This window comes from Leptodactylus fuscus, chromosome 4 (genome assembly GCF_031893055.1).
Source record: "Leptodactylus fuscus isolate aLepFus1 chromosome 4, aLepFus1.hap2, whole genome shotgun sequence".
Taxonomy (NCBI): domain Eukaryota; kingdom Metazoa; phylum Chordata; class Amphibia; order Anura; family Leptodactylidae; genus Leptodactylus; species Leptodactylus fuscus.
In genome coordinates this window covers 168,482,788-168,501,058 of record NC_134268.1, presented here as the reverse complement: position 1 = coordinate 168,501,058, position 18,271 = coordinate 168,482,788, and the positions used below count along the sequence as shown (strand labels likewise).

The window sequence follows — 18,271 nt, the reverse complement described above, 5'->3', positions numbered from 1 at the left end:
AGTCCAGCGACGATGCTAGGCGATGAGGAATGCCCTTCTGACAGTGGGGAGATATCGGTTTCGAAATTAACGGCAACAATATCTCCACCACCAGGGTACATACCGGGAAGACAGACCATGTCGGCTTTCTAGCGGTATCTAAAACCGCACATTCAGGAGGACACGAAAGGTTCACTTTAACACTCACAACTTCTGGAAAGTTTTATCTGTATACATTTTCAGCGTCACACTAAGAGAAGTACTAAGCAATTTACATGACGACTTTTACTGCGATTCTAGGCTGCTAAATTTAGCTGGACTCCTTCAGTAACGTTTCTGGGCTTACAGTTGTGTTTATGATCTCCCTGGTGAGGAGTTCACTCTGAGGTTGCAGCATGTAGTAAAGTCACAACATTCCCTTAAAAGCAAATGAAATGCATAAATTCCCAGAAACCAAATAAAACAGGATCCAGAGAGGAGAAGGAATCTGCAGGCATTCTCTGCCTACCATCACTAAACCGGAAAAAAAAGCTATGGAAGCCAACGCTCATCCTCCAGGATAGAGATTATTTGTATACTCATTGCCTAGTCCAGTGTTACTTAACCTTTCCAAGCAAAGTACCCCTAACCAAGTACTCGCAAAGTAGTGATTCATTGTAAAGGCTGAGAGCAGCAGTTATAATAATGCCCTGTAATTGCCCCCACACAATAATGCGTCCTCACTGACTCCACACACGGTGCCTTACAAAAGTATTCATACCCCATGAACTTTCACATTTTCATATTCACCTTACAACCACAAATTAAGAGCTAGTACACAAAGGGTATATTGGGCCGGAATCCGCGTTAGAATCCGGCTCAAAAAAGCGCCTCCCATTGAAATCAATGGGAGCCAGTCATTTCCTTTTTCCGTGAGCGGGAACAAATAAAAAAGAAGCGACATGCCCTTTCTTCGGGCGGATTCTGCGCCTGATTCAGCCACGGACATCCACCTCGCGACACCTCCATCCCGACCAGGTCCATTCATTTGGGCCTAATCCGGAGCGGAATGGATTTTTTGGACTGGAATCTGAGGCGGCCTCCGCATCAAATTCCGGTCCAAAATAGTCACGTGTGAATTAACCCTTAAATGTATTTTATTGAGATTTTAAGTGATCAACCAACGCAAATAACATATTTGTAAAGTGGCAAGAAAGTGATACATTGTTTTCAAATTTTAAATCAAATAAAAATCTGAAAAGTGTGACGTGCAAAAGTATTCATCCCCCTGTACTCGGATACCCCTAAGTAAAATCCAGTACAATCAACGACCTTCAGAAGTCACTTAATTAATAGAGTTCAGCTATGTGTAATATGGACTCATTATAAATACACCTGTTCTGTGAAGGCCTCAGTGGTTTGTTGGAGAACATTAGTGAACAAACAGCATCATGAAGACCAAGGAGCTAACCAGACAGATCAGAGATAAAGTTGTGAAGAGTTTTAAAGCAGGGTTATGTTATAAAGACATATCCCAAACTTTGAGCATCCCAAGGAGCACTGTTCAATCGATCATCCAAGAATGGAAAAAGTATTATTCAACTGCAAATCTACCAAGACATTGCAGTCCACCTAAACTAACAAATCAAGCAAGGACAGCACTGGTCAAAGAAGCCGCCAAAAGGCCCATGGTCACTCTTGAGGAATTGCAGAAATCCACAGCTCAGGTGGAAGAATCTTTCAACAGGACAACTATAAGTCGTGCACTCCACAAATCTGGTCTTTATGGAAGAGTAGCAAGAAGAAAGCCATTGTTGAAATAAAGACACAAGTAGTGTCGTTTGCAGTTTGCCACAAGCCATATAAGGGACATAGCAAACATAAGGTGACCAAAGAAACTTTTTGGCCTAAATACAAAGTGCTATGTGTGGTGGAAAAGTGACACTGCTCATCACCCTGAACATACCATCCCCACTGTGAAACATGGTGGTGGCAGCATCATGGTTGGGGGAGGCTTTTCAGCAGGGACAGGGATGCTGGAGGGAGCTAAATACAGGACAATCCTGTTGGAGGCTGGGAAGGAGATTCACCTTGCAGCAATACAATAACCCTAAACCTACAATCAGAACTACAGAGGAATGGGATACCAGAAATCAAAGATTATGCATGTTAAAAGCATGTATCATTTTCCTTCCACTTCACCAGTATCTGCTACTTTTTGTTGGTTATCACTTAAAATCTCAATAAAATACATTTAAGTTTGTGGTTATAAGGTCACAAAATATGAAAAAGTTGAAGTGGTATGAATACCTTTGCAAGCCACTGTAGTATAATGGGTTTCTCAGTGTACCCCAACACACAATATAATGACCGCCTCAGTCCCCCCATACACACTGTATAATGCTCATACTCATATACACACACACACACACACACACACACACACACACACACACAGTAATTTCCAGGAAGCGAGTAGCGAGCCACATTCATTACTCACTGCTCTGCTCTGGGGTCTGCTGTGACGTCAGCGATTGTCGCTTGCAGCAGAGAAGAAGAGCACAATGGTGAGTAACAAGATGAGCTCACCGCTCTCCTCTCAAAACATAAATGGGCGCCTACCTCATTGCATTTCTAAACTGCTTGGACAGCTTGCTAAGGCAGGCTTTCCACAGTTAAATGGATGATGGCTGCCGTGGCTGTGTGCAGGGGTTCATAGTTACTGAGCAGGTGGGGAAACAGTGTTCTCCCCCACAGCATGTACCCCTGAGGACCTCTTGATGTGCCCCCTGGGGTACATGTGCCACAGTTTGAGAACCACTGGTCTAGTCTATAAGACTCTCTACACCAAGTTGGCACTCTCCAGTTCCACACCAAAAGGCCTCTGTCCCAGTAATCCACTACCCTGAACTGAAACAGCAGTCTGTAAATGGGTCGCCTTTCTCAAAGTGTGTTAAAGGGTTGGACACTAACATATAGGGTTGCTATAGAGAACTAGATAGCCAGCATGCACCCTCCAGGAGGGGCACTTATTTCCATAAACCTAAACCAGACACACAATAGCCATTCTGATTTATCTGGAATCATTTCTATTTTGTTCTTACATAAACATCCCCTACATACATGTCCAGTTAGTTTAGTGTTTTATTGATTGATCAAACTGCAACGCGAAACACCAAATTACACCACCAGTATAAACCAGTTAGTTGTAGCCGGACGGCCCTACAGAAAAAAAAAAAAAAAAAAAAAAGTGCATGACAGTGTACATAGTGTCTTAAAATAATATTGGTCTGAAGTTGGATGAGAAACAGGCTCAGACACATCAAAGGTTCTTATATGCTAGAGGCAACATAGTAAGAGTGACATCATAAAGTATTCATACCAGACAAAAGTGCATTGACAATTCTGCTTCACAAGCTAGAAGTACAGTACAATGGAGCTACAGAGACCACCTCAACATTTAGGACCACACCACTGTGACAATGTCCTAAAATGAAACTTTGCACTGTGTTTATATCATGTTTATGGCCTCCCTTTAATGTACATGGTGTAAATGGATGCCCTATGACCTATCCCATACACTACCCCTCCTCAATGGGAAGCTTTTTTACCTATTGCTTTTAATGTGATAACAAAGGAGTGGCTTCAGAACAGCTCTGTGACCATTCTTGACTGGCCCAGCCAGAGCCCTGACCTCAATCCAATTGAGCCTCTCTGGAGAGACCTGAAAATGGCTGTCCACCAACGGTCACCATCCAACCTGACGGAACTGGAGAGGATCTGCAAGGAAGAATGGCAGAGGATCCCCAAATCCAGATGTGAAAAACTTGTTTCATCATTCCCAAGAAGACTCATGGCTGTACTAGCTGAAAAGGGTGCAAATCCTCAATACTGAGCAAAGGGTCTGAATACTTATGACCATGTGATATTTCAGTTTTTAATAAATTTGAAAAAATATCTACATTTCTGGTTTACTTCCGTCAAGATGGGGCTGAGTGTACAGTAATGAGAAATAAAATTAACTTTTTTGATTTTAGCAAATGGCTGCAATGAAACAAAGAGTGAAAAATTTATAGGGGTCTGAATACATTCCGTTCCCACTGTGTGTGCGCATATATATATATATATATATATATATATATATATATATATATATATATATATATATCTGTAGAAAAGTTATGTTTTTGTAAAATGCAGTCTGCCCTATATAGAATGAGTAGGGAATAGCCTGAAGTACTAGTAACTATATAGAATGAGTAGGGAATATCCTGCAGTACCAGTCCCTATATAGAATGAGTAGGGAATATCCTGCAGTACCAGTCCCTATATAGAATGATTAGGGGACTGCAGCACTAATCCCTATATATGCACTTCTATACTGGAATGCACTTCTAAAACAGTGTCACAGCTCTCCCGACATGTTTCACCACTTCAGTGGGGCCCTCAGGGGCATGGGGCCCATTTTCTGGATTTCATAAAAGATAGATTTTAAGTTTGAGCAAACATAGGTGAGAAATTAGGATTATTTTGCAATGCAAACAGTTGTAGACTACATAGATTGCTTGACATGGCTCCCAAGCTGCTGGCTGTATACCTCTGCACTAAATCAAAAAGTGGTGAGGGTCAATAAAAAAAAAAAAAAAAAAAAAAAAAAAAAAAATGTATTGTCGCTGATACACAAAGAAAAGCTATCGCCCACCGCCTCTTGACAGACACGTCTGAGACTTCTGGATTATCATTGATGGATTTGCTTCACCTTTCGAAAACTAATCCTTACATACAAAAGGGCTCAAAGCAAAAGGTGGGTCAGCAATCTGACAGACAGCAAAGTCAGATTTCCCAGCCATCCCACACACTTCAAAGCTAGAAGTTAAGCACTGATCAGACATTCGCTCTATACGGATCCCCGCAGATCAGCAAGTTTCTCCTCTATGTTGCATTTTCATAAACCAGCAGATTAAAAAGGCTTCATATGGCTCAGACGGGTTTTCATTCTATGAATACATAAAAGGGTTAATAAAATAACACTAAGGGTGCATTCACACTAAGTATACGCTGAGCTGATTCTGAACGTAAAACACGTTCAGAATCAGCGGGTACAAAGCAGATCCCATTCATTTCAATGGGAGCCGGCATACCAGCGCTCCCCATTGAAATGAATGGGCTGCTTTTTTCCCCTATTGGTTTCAATGTGATACGCGCGTATGTTGGCACTTTATGAAGATTATAACTAACACTGAGATTCAGTAAACTTTGATTTGGCTTTATTTTTTCCTCATGCACCCTTTGACCCTTTACACTAAGGTTGTGCAGGTTATATCTTGTCAAAACTGTGCCCTACAAACCTGTATTAGTGTTCTTTCTTAGACCTCAACAAAACCGGCTACCTAAAATAGGAACGGACACAAAGTTCCACCCAAATGCGTGCATAAATACACATACAGGGACGTGACCTTTCCAATGTTTCTAATCAAATGTCACTAAACGGGCAGGTAATCCTTTAAAGCATGGTAAAAGTCAGTAACAATATCCTAACATGCCCAACAAACACAGTAATCCCAATCCACATAAGATGATCCGTCTTAACTTCTTTGTGACATTATTTTTAGACATCAAAATTGTCTCGTGGTTAAACAAGGCCACTACAGATCACACACCTAAGCAGCAGCCACAGAAGTGATGACGGAGTCACTATGGGAGCAGACACCTGGATTCGGAATTGTTATCACTGGTTGGCACAAGTCACATCTAGGTGGCACTGCCAGTCATCTGCAGTTTTTTTGCTTTAGCAACCAAGAACTCTGAAGTGTTTTTAAGATCTACTGAACAGGAAAGATTTCAGTGTATGGGGTAAAAGATTCTCAAATGCTTGAACCATGGACAAAATGTATGCTGTAGTGCAACACAATAGAGTGGGCAAAGAAAGCTTTGAGTAAGTAGCTATAGTAATATATATATATATATATATATATATATATATATATATATATATATATATATATATATATATATATACATATACACACACACACACACACACACACTATAGAGCAGCTCACTGCAAGCCACCTGCAAGCACACTTTCCAAAATACCCCTTGTATAGACAGGAGCAAGAGGGGCACTCAGCAACCATCACTCCTGTCCTCAAGCATCTCTTCTTTGTACGCAGCACACTATTCCATATATTTTGCCCGACTTAAAGGGGTGGTCGAGGCTAAAATTTTATCAACTCACTTGTCCTGATGCCTCCCCGCAGCCTTGTTGTCTTCCAGCGTTAGTACCTGCTGAGCGTGACCACTAAGGCCAATGAGTGGCCTCAGTGGATAGGATGGATGGGATCCGGCGGGATGTCACAGTCGGCAAGAAATTCCACACCAAAAAGGCAGCTGATCTGCAGGACTGGACCACCCTGGGAGGACACCGGAGCACTCGGCACAGGAGAGTATGTTTTTGGTTTTTTTTTTCTTTTTTTTTAGACTTTCATCCCCCACCCCTTCCAGCCAGCCTAATTAGAAAATGTTATGTTTACCCTGGACAGCCTCATTGAGCTTAATCACTGTATAATTAAGAGTTATAAAGCTATTGCTGTGCAGTTCTATTTGTCACCATTTCAAGACCTCTGTTTGCTGGAAGTGATTAAAACATTCTCGTTTACCCCATAAAGTGAAAATCAACACAGACCGAGTCTTGTATCTCCCCTAACCATTATTTTATAAGGCAATAACTCAACAGTCACAAATCAGTTTTTTGCTACAATGTACAGTATTGGTTTGTAGACAGAGGGCGGCCTGTAATTCTACGCACATATGGAAGGAGGTTATATGATCTCATTTACATATGGTATAGGGAACCCTTTAGATCACATTTAGGGTAAGGTCACACGGCAGAAACCTTTTCCGCCATGTGACTTTTCCATGCGGCTAGCCGCAATGGTATACCGATGCAGTGCACTGGCAACCCATCGCAGCATCCCGCTCCTTAATAGGCCCAAATGAATGGGCCTAAGCAGGAGGGCGTCTGGAACCGCAGACACCACAGATGACTCAGCCACGGAATCCACGGGAAGATAGGGCATGTCACTTCTTTTTCCCGCTAGCTGAAAAAAAAAAAAAAATAAAAGTCGCTAGCTGAAAGGAAAAAGCGAGGGACCCCCATTGAAATGATTGGGAGACTTTTATGCAGGCAGATTTTAAGGCGGATTCCGCGTCAAAATCCGCCTGCACACACCCTTAAAGGGGTTGGCCACTTTCAGACCAATATTGAAAAACAAATGTTATTGTTTGCACAATAAAAAGATATACAATTTTCCAATATACTTTCTGTATCAGTTCCTCACAGTTTTCTAGATTTCGGCTTGCTGTCATTCATTCTGTTACTTCTAGAGGATAAAACTCTGACCATGGTCATGTGATTTACGGTCCATGGTCATGTGATGAGCACACAGGTGCACAGCTGATTACCAGGCAGATGTCTGATTATTGTGCTGTGACTCTAACAGGAGGGGGTGCATCACTGCACTAAGAAAAGCAGAATGCATGTTTTGACCAACAACCCGCCACCTAGGTTGTTCTGATAGGAGGTGGATACATGAGGGTAGGCTCTGACAGCCCAGGCAAACAACCAGTAAAGAGTCCCCTAAGAGTCATCAGCAAGCAAGAGCAGCTCCCACAGTTTCCTTGTCTACATCCAGACACATGTGGCACCTTCATCACACACTATTATATCTACCTGGTTCATTTTGGGAACGTTTCAAATACCTTATAAGGCTAAAGCCCCATGGAGTGTCCCACAGCGGCAACACATCACAGTTCTTGCTAAAGAAATAATGTGTGACTTATTGTCTCGGTAATATTAGTTGATGCTCATGTGCTGTATTAATATAGTATATAGGATGACTCAGTAATATCAGGTGATACTCATGCGCTCCACTATTATCGTATATATGGTGACTTGGTAATCTCGCACGGTGATTCCTATGGTTCACAATCTGTGCTACTCTGCCATTGGCATCTGTATGGCGGTCTAGTATTTAATAACAATAGCAAGTCTACCAGGAATGGCGCCAATAGCATGAAATAGAGCACAAAACCCAATCACATCAGAATAGTACCACTGCCAAAGGTTTATTCAGTCAGCACAGTATAGTAACGGGATATACTTTATTTGGGATCCGCACGCACCACTGTGCAGGATTTGTGGCTGCATGCTAACAGATGCATCTTTATTGACCATATTTGTGTATAAGAGTTAGTTCGGTCCCCTGAAGGTGGGTGTCCATTCACCCTGAAACGTGTAGGGACATTTTTGTTAAGGTCAGCTTGGCACTGCCCTTGTTAGGGCAGGAGCAAATTTGGTGCACGGGGTGAGAACCCTAGGGTGAAGTGGGGAGATCCTGGTGTCCAAGCTCCAGCATACCTTGAACATCAGGTACCTCGATTGTGGGTAAGATCCAACCAACTATTTAACACTATATGCATTTTTTTTTTGTTTGTTTGTTTTGGTATGCATTGTGAAGCTGAGCGGAAACTATGTTGTATAATGTATAATCTATACTGGCTGAATATCCATCGGACATTGATAAGTACCATCTGGCTTCATAATAGTATGTGAAACATGTTTTTTATTGATCCTAAGACGGCTGTTTAGGATATTTTAGGGGTAAATAAATGTTACATTTTATTACTTGACGCATCAGTGCTAGTTTTACCATCTGTGATGTCATTGGGGTTGGCGACTCTACCACGTGTTCTACTATTCAGACGAGATGTGACCCTCTCCATACATGGGATAAATCCACACTGGACGACCTGGCACATGTACAGCCTGGCATCTAAGTCCATGAAACCTGCCAGTGTGTGGCCCCGACCACCACTAATTCACTAATGCATTTCTTGTTGCAGACAGCCACACTGTGCCCCATGGGACATAAGGAACCTTGTGTCAGTCTACACTGCTGCCCCAGCTCCTACAAGTGTATGATGGGGCACTGCCAGTGTGAACACAGCACGAGGCAGCTGAGCAGTCGCCTGTCCCTCATGTAGCAGCGGGGGAGGGAAGAGCCTAAACGGAGATTCACCAGTGTGTGGCGGGGAGGGGCGCGGGGCCGGCACTTCCGTCTGACTCATTTCCACCAGAAGGCACAAACGTTTCACATCGGTAGAAGAGTCACCGGGTAAGAGGAAACCCCGCAACACCATGTGCTCGGGCCGGCGGGCGGCCTGCTCTATACGCGGCTCCCCTCGGCTGGCGCGCACTGTCCGGCTCTGTGACGTGGAGCTGAGGTGATGAGCTCCATAACAAAGGAGCCCGGCTCATGGCACACGGGTACCACAGCCTGAGGAGGACGGGATACGTGGCAGCCAGCTGTCTGGCGTAGGATGGCAGTGTGATACAGTGCCCACCTATCACCTGCCAGTGTACAACAATGACTGATAGGCCATATATCACCTGCCAGTGTACTAGAGAGACTGATACACCACATGCCAGTGTACCACAGGGACTGCTACTGCACCTATCACCTGCCACTCTGCCAGGGTACTAGAGAGACTGATACACCACATGCCAGTGTACCACAGGGACTGCTACTGCACCTATCACCTGCCACTCTGCCAGGGTACTAGAGAGACTGATACACCATATGCCAGTGTACCACAGGGACTGCTACTGCACCTATCACCTGCCACTCTGCCAGGGTACTAGAGAGACTGATACACCACATGCCAGTGTACCACAGGGACTGCTACTGCACCTATCACCTGCCACTCTGCCAGGGTACTAGAGAGACTGATACACCATATGCCAGTGTACCATAGGGATTGCTCACACGTCTTTCTGCAATATATAATGCCAGTATAAGAGTGTATATTAGTATATACTCCATACAGAGAACTGAAAGATCTTGAAGTTGTGATATGCCTCTTAGAGCGGGTTCACACCTGCGCCCGGTCTCCGCTTTGTGGGTTTTCCTCTTCTGCCCGAGAAACTGAACAGGAGATGGAAACCGGAAGTCAGTGACCGCCCGTGAGCGTCTTGTGCCTCTCCGCGGCGAAACAGTTTTTTGGGTTTTTTTTCTGAGTTTGAAAACTGACTGCCGGTTTACAGCTCCTGTCCAGTTTCTCGGGCAGAAGATGGAAACCTGCAAAGCAGAGACCGGGCGCAGGCGTGAACCCGCTCTCACCATCTTCCATCTTTCTGAGCTTTTTGTATGTTGTATTATCCATGCTGCTGTAACACACTAAATTTTCCCATGGTGGGACTATTAAAGGATTATCTTATCTATACTACTACACGACACCAACATACAAGTGCCCATTACTCAGTTAATACAGAAGGCCAGTACACTACAGTGCCCACCAAGCCATGATGTCAGTACACTACAGTGCCCACCAAGCCATGATGCCAGTACACTACAGTGCCCACCAAGCCATGATGTCAGTACACTACAGTGCCCACCAAGCCATGATGCCAGTACACTACAGTGCCCACCAAGCCATGATGCCAGTACACTACAGTGCCCACCAAGCCATGATGCCAGTACACTACAGTGCCCACCAAGCCATGATGCCAGTACACTACAGTGCCCACCAAGCCATGATGTCAGTACACTACAGTGCCCACCAAGCCATGAAGTCAGTACACTACAGTGCCCACCAAGCCATGATGTCAGTACACTACAGTGCCCACCAAGCCATGATGTCAGTACACTACAGTGCCCACCAAGCCATGATGTCAGTACACTACAGTGCCCACCAAGCCATGATGTCAGTACACTACAGTGCCCACCAAGCCATGATGTCAGTACACTACAGTGCCCACCAAGCCATGATGTCAGTACACTACAGTGCCCACCAAGCCATGATGTCAGTACACTACAGTGCCCACCAAGCCATGATGTCAGTACACTACAGTGCCCACCAAGCCATGATGTCAGTACACTACAGTGCCCACCGAGCCATGATGTCAGTACACTACAGTGCCCACCGAGCCATGATGTCAGTACACTACAGTGCCCACCGAGCCATGATGTCAGTACACTACAGTGCCCACCGAGCCATGATGTCAGTACACTACAGTGCCCACCGAGCCATGATGTCAGTACACTACAGTGCCCACCGAGCCATGATGTCAGTACACTACAGTGCCCACCGAGCCATGATGTCAGTACACTACAGTGCCCACCGAGCCATGATGTCAGTACACTACAGTGCCCACCGAGCCATGATGTCAGTACACTACAGTGCCCACCGAGCCATGATGTCAGTACACTACAGTGCCCACCGAGCCATGATGTCAGTACACTACAGTGCCCACCGAGCCATGATGTCAGTACACTACAGTGCCCACCAAGCCATGATGTCAGTACACTACAGTGCCCACCAAGCCATGATGTCAGTACACTACAGTGCCCACCAAGCCATGATGTCAGTACACTACAGTGCCCACCGAGCCATGATGTCAGTACACTACAGTGCCCACCGAGCCATGATGTCAGTACACTACAGTGCCCACCGAGCCATGATGTCAGTACACTACAGTGCCCACCGAGCCATGATGTCAGTACACTACAGTGCCCACCGAGCCATGATGTCAGTACACTACAGTGCCCACCGAGCCATGATGTCAGTACACTACAGTGCCCACCGAGCCATGATGTCAGTACACTACAGTGCCCACCGAGCCATGATGTCAGTACACTACAGTGCCCACCGAGCCATGATGTCAGTACACTACAGTGCCCACCGAGCCATGATGTCAGTACACTACAGTGCCCACCGAGCCATGATGTCAGTACACTACAGTGCCCACCGAGCCATGATGTCAGTACACTACAGTGCCCACCGAGCCATGATGTCAGTACACTACAGTGCCCACCGAGCCATGATGTCAGTACACTACAGTGCCCACCGAGCCATGATGTCAGTACACTACAGTGCCCACCGAGCCATGATGTCAGTACACTACAGTGCCCACCGAGCCATGATGTCAGTACACTACAGTGCCCACCGAGCCATGATGTCAGTACACTACAGTGCCCACCGAGCCATGATGTCAGTACACTACAGTGCCCACCGAGCCATGATGTCAGTACACTACAGTGCCCACCGAGCCATGATGTCAGTACACTACAGTGCCCACCGAGCCATGATGTCAGTACACTACAGTGCCCACCGAGCCATGATGTCAGTACACTACAGTGCCCACCGAGCCATGATGTCAGTACACTACAGTGCCCACCGAGCCATGATGTCAGTACACTACAGTGCCCACCGAGCCATGATGTCAGTACACTACAGTGCTCACCGAGCCATGATATCAGTACACTACAGTGCCCACCAAGCCATGATGTCAGTACACTACAGTGCCCACCAAGCCATGATGTCAGTACACTACAGTGCCCACCAAGCCATGATGTCAGTACACTACAGTGCCCACCAAGCCATGATGTCAGTACACTACAGTGCTCACTGAGTCATGATATCAGTATACTGGTGACTGCTACTCAGTTTCCCAATACACCACCATGATCAATACACTACAGTGCCGGTGTCCTCCATGTACCATATAGTGCCTGTGTATTACATTGCCTGTGTACTACAATGCAAGTACTGTATGATGCCCTTGTACCTCACGGCCATGTGATGCCAGTATACTACATGTAATACAAATGGTACAAGTACATGAACATGTAGTACTCGTCACCACAAAACGGGCACTGTGCAATACTGGCAATATATGCTGCATTAAGTACATGGGCACTACATATGGTGCAGGTTACTGTAATATAAATGCACTGTATAGAATGAGGACACCAAATACTTTCTAAAGGAACATTTACACTCCCATCATAGGATGAGCATTAGCAGCAATAAAGTGATGGACACAAACGTAGCCCCCACCGTCTGCATCCGTCCCCACTGACGCTAAGCTTTCTCCCATCAGGTTTGTTATCTTTAGCAATGGAAAGAAAAGTCCTGGATGCAGGACCTTATCTTCTGTCACAAGAGTTAAAAGCATAACAGGAGAAAGTTTTTGTCATGTGTAACAGGAGAGTGAAGGCAATGCCACTTACTGCCACTATATAGTGTATGAAGTATACGGACACCACATGAATCATAGTGCCAGTATATTACACTGCCATCACATTAGTATACCTGTATTGTGATCCATGTACGGTAGTTCATGACCATACAGTGTTGTGCATTACAATACACGTTAGTGCCATCACTTTGGTGTACATGTATTATTCTTCCTTTTATGTACCACATACTGTAATACACTCACAGTATCATCACATCACTCCAGTATATTAGAGTACTCATGTTTAGCATCAGTATATTACACATCATTAGTATTACAGTACTCCTGTAACATACAGTGCCAGTAGAATGCTATCCCACCGTATACTTCATAACATATGCTAATACATTACAGTTTAAGTGTCCCATATGGCTTCAGTATTACTGTACTCATGTACTAGGGTGTCAGCATGCCACTGTACTCATGTATCATATAGCATCATTATTTCAGTACTAATAGACAATATAGCTTCAGTATTACAGTACTCATATACAACACAGTACTCATGCCAGTATATTACAGTGCCCATGTACCATATAGCGCTAGTATATAACAGTACTCATGCACCATACAGAATCTGTATCACAGTACTCCTGTATCATATAGTGTCATTACAATACTTATGTACCATACATCACCATTACAATGCTCATATACCAAATGACATCATTTTTACAGTACTCATGTATCATATAGCCCATTGTTACAGTATACATGTACCATATATCACCAATATTACAGTACTCAGGTCCCATATATCATTACAGTAGTTGTATCATATGGCACCATTATTACACTGCTCATGTACCATGTAGCGCCATTACACTACACATGTGCCATATAGCACCATTATTACACTACACATATACCATATAGCACCATTATTACACTACACATATACCATATAGCACCATTATTACACTACACATATACCACCATTATTACACTACACATATACCAGTTAGCACCATTATTACACTACACATGTACCAGTTAGCACCATTATTACACTACACATGTACCAGTTAGCACCATTACAATACTAATGCCCACCACAGTACTTCTGTACACTATAATACTAGTATATGTCAGTGCCAGTGTATTAGAGTAGCCGTGTTCTTCATGTCCCATATAGTTGACACTAGTGCCGGTGTAGTTGAGGTACCACACGGTGCTCATGTACAGCCCGGCTGCACAGCACAGCAGTGGCGGCACCTACAATAGACGTGTCCTGGGCATGTGGTGCCCACAGTGGGCGGCATAGGGCACCTCTCTGCTGGGCATCATTCACCAGCCACAGGCTGCGGAGACAATAAGGAAGCGGTGCCGTACCGTGGTGAGCAGAGGTCTCATCTGTTCTCCGGCGCCGTCCTCGTCCATGCTCGGGGATGCTGGCCGGGAGATGTACACGTGGGCTCCCCTCTGCTGCTGCCGGTCCTCACAACATGGGATTAGCTCACACGGTCCCCGGTCGGCAGTAGGATCTTTATCGGAAAGAGAGCGGTGTCGTTGGCTTTCTCCGCCCCTCTTCCTCCCCGCTATCCCGCCCTCCACCTCCACTCTGCCCTGCACTCTTTCTTTTTGCATGGCCCCTTCTATCTCTTCTATTGGCTGGTCCCTCCCCTTCCCTCTCTATCTCTCCCTTCCCCCTCTGTGCTTTGTGCTCTCTCCCCTGAGGTGGTTTCTGCACTGATTGTCAAGTCCTTAGTGATGATGGCCAAGCTATTATTTTCCAGGCATTTTTCTGAGGTGACTCTGTAGTCTCTGAGATGTCTCATCATTCCTGGAGTCATTTCCCATCCAAGAGGTCTTTATGTTAGTCAAGTATCATCCGTTATATAGCGCCTCATATACCATAGCGCAGCACACAGAATGCATTCACTGCCTTATCCTTCGTTTACATCTGCGCTGTCCTGGCAATGGATCCCAAGGGACCACATTGACTACAATCAGGTCCATTGGGTGTCCTTCTTCACTGAAATCACCAGATGAAAAAGTTAGACTTCCAAGGACTTTGGTCATTGGATGTCCAAAATAAACTTAGCCTTAGACGAGGTTCACACTACTGCTATTTAATGTCCTGTGACAGATGAGAGCAACAGACATTGAATGACAGGTGCAGACAGAGCCCCCTCTGTTAAGTTTCCGTCCGCATTCACCCCAATGCAAAAAAAATGACAAAAGTTCAATAAGAAAGGACACCGACTGAGCAGGCTCCTTCTATGTTACCCTGCTATAGTTAATGTCCGCTGCTGTCATCCTATGAGAGATGATAGCAATGGACATTAATAATGTAGTGAGAACATAGGCTTATCAGCTAGTGTTCACAATCCCTCGCACATTTCTGAAACGTTTAGGGCCATGATGGCGAACCTACGGCACGCGTGCCAGAGAGAGCACTCAGAGCCCCCTCTGCTGGCATGCACACCGTCGCCCGAATCGCTCTCTAACAGGGAATCTGGTACAGGATTCCCTGTTAGTGAGCAATCGCTGCTTTCAGCTGGATGTGCAAATGCACATCCAGCTGAAAGCTGTCAGTGTAGCTCGCGGCCGGCACGGTCTATACTGACTGCAGAGTGTGACCTCTGCCCTGGCGCAGGCACGATGACGTAAGTCATCAGTGCCTGCAGTCAACAGAAGAAGGATGTCCGGCAGCTCTTCAGGTAAGTATATTTGTGTGTGTGGGGAGGGGGACTACTGTGGAATATTTAATACTGTGTGGGGAGGGGGACTACTGTGGAACATTTCATACTGTATGGGGAGGGAGAACTACTGTGCAGCATTTAATACTGTGTGGGGAGGGAGAACTACTGTGCAGCATTTAATACTGTGTGGGGAGGGGGGCTACTGTGCAGCATTTAATACTGTGTGGGGAATATATAATACTGTGGAGTATATAATCTTTTGTGGGGGCCACTGTGGGGAAGATTGTATTGTGTGTGAGGGCCACTGTGGCGCAGATTGTACTGTGTGGGGCCACTGTGGGGCAGATTGTACTGTGTGGGGCCACTGTGGGGCAGATTGTACTGTGTTGGGCCACTTTGGGGTAGATCGTTCTGTGTGGGGGCCACTGTGGGGCAGATTGTACTGTGTGGGGCCACTGTGGGGCAGATTGTACTGTGTGGGGGGTCACTGTGGGGCAGATTGTACTGTGTGGGGTCACTGTGGGGCAGATTGTACTGCGTGGGGTCACTGTGGGGCAGATTGTACTGTGTGGGGGCCACTGTGGGGCAGATTGTACTGTGTGGGGGCCACTGTGGGGCAGATTGTACTGTGTGGAGCAGATTGTACTGTGTGTGGGGTCACTGTGGGGCAGATTGTACTGTGTGGGGTCACTGTGGGGCAGATTGTACTGTGTGGGGTCACTGTGGGGCAGATTGTACTGTGTGGGGCAGATTGTACTGTGTGGGGTCATTGTGGGGCAGATTGTACTGTGTGGGGCAGATTGTACTGTGTGGGGCCACTGTGGGGCAGATTGTACTGTGTGGGGTCACTGTGGGGGCAGAGCTTCAGTACAAGCTCTGTAAAGCCCCATTCACACGGCTGTAATTTGTGGGTCCGCAATTGTGGATCCACAGAGTCTTAAGGTTAAATTGCTGTGTTGGCACTCTGCAATAATTTATTGGGTTTTGGGTTGCAGTTTGGGCACTCGGTCTCAAAAAGGTTCGCCATCACTGGTTTAGGGTATCTTGACAGAGAGCAATTTGTAGCTGATCAGCTCGAAATTCCACCTGAAATTTCATTTGTTTTAATGGAAGGCGAATGCAGATTTTTTTGTGCTTGCTCCTTCTTCAGGCAGAATCTGCCTGAAACTCCCATTCAAATGAATGGGAGCCAGTTAGAGCAGATTCAGAATCAGCATCAAAATCTGCTTCAAATTCCTGAAGCATATTTTCACATATCCTCATGAACTTGCTTTCCACTCAGCTGTGAAAAGTAATTTTTTTGTGGCCAAGTTTAAACTGAAGGCTAATCCATTATCTCAGATCACTTATATGTGAAAACGGGTTGGGAAATGGATTGTACTCTTATTCACCAGTTCAGTCACATAGACCATTGCAAAACAGTCGTGTCAATATGTACATTAATGTGTATGGGGCTGTGTGCAGTCTGTTAATATGACAGCTACCACACAGCCGGAGAAACCTGTTGTTGCAAATGCACTAACCAGATTCCTCTGTGTGAACATACCCCACACTACAGCCATTCTTTATATGTAAAAGTGTCACTTTTGGCTAGTTCACACAGAGTTAACGGGCGCGCATTCTGGCACGTATATACATGTCAGAATGTGAGCGCTCAAAACAGATCACATTCATTTCGATGTGTCGTTCCAGGTGTATAACGTGGGTAATTTTGCGCGCGTAATTTTGTGGCTGCAAAATTACACGCAAAATTACGCGCGTTATACGCCGGTAACGACACATTGAAATGAGTGTGATCTGTTTTGAGCGCTCACATTCTGACATGTGTATACATGCCAGGTTTGTAAAGGGATGGTGCTAGACGAGGTTATCTGGAAGGTGGCATGGTACATTATCAGTATGGCTAGGTCCTCATCTATGTTGGAGTCTCCGGAGTCTCTATTGATTCCGTCTAAAGTCAACAGAGTGAAAAGTCCTGCATGTAGGACTATTCTCTCCACCTGTATAAAACTGGTGAACTGCCGACAGACTACATTATAGTCTATGGGGTCCGCGTGTAACCGTTTTTTTAGTGGACAGGATCTTTCTTTCGAGTCCCCATGTGGGATTGAATACTAGTGTGACCCTAACGTTAGATAGCTTACAGAATATATTGGCACATTCCTTTTTCCCATTGGCTGCTGGAAGTTAGACACTCAAATACACTCTCTAACCTCAGTATCGGAAGAATCCACTTTTTTACAGTTTCCAATGTATGCAAGTTCATGGGCCAGTGTGTGTGCATGGATATACACTACTGTTCAAATTTAGCGTCACTTAGAAATGTCCTTATTTTTGAAAGAAAGGCACAGTTTTTTTCAATGAAGATAACATTAAATGAATCAGAAATACACTGTATACATTGTTAATGTGGTAAATGATTATTCTAGCTGCAAACTTCTATTTTTTAATGCAATATCTACATAGGTGTATAGAGTGTTTACACTCCAGCAACCATCACTCCAGTGTTCTAATGATACATTGTGTTTTCTAACTGTGTAAGAAGGCTAATGGATGCTTAGAAAACCCTTGTGCAAGTATGTTAGCA

At 45.1% G+C, this 18,271-nt stretch overlaps 1 protein-coding gene across 15 annotated transcripts in view; it reads right to left on the bottom strand.

The window, feature by feature from the left end:
* The window catches only part of SLC4A7 (solute carrier family 4 member 7), a 111,942-nt gene extending 97,384 nt beyond the window's left edge, over positions 1–14,558 (bottom strand). For all 15 annotated transcript variants that reach the window (XM_075271348.1, XM_075271352.1, XM_075271349.1 and 12 more), the window contains exon 1: positions 14,372–14,558. In XM_075271348.1, coding sequence (XP_075127449.1) covers positions 14,372–14,419 — 48 coding nt within the window. In that variant the 5' untranslated portion in view covers positions 14,420–14,558. The remainder of the gene's footprint in view (positions 1–14,371) is intronic.
* Between the last annotated feature and the right edge of the window lie 3,713 nt (positions 14,559–18,271).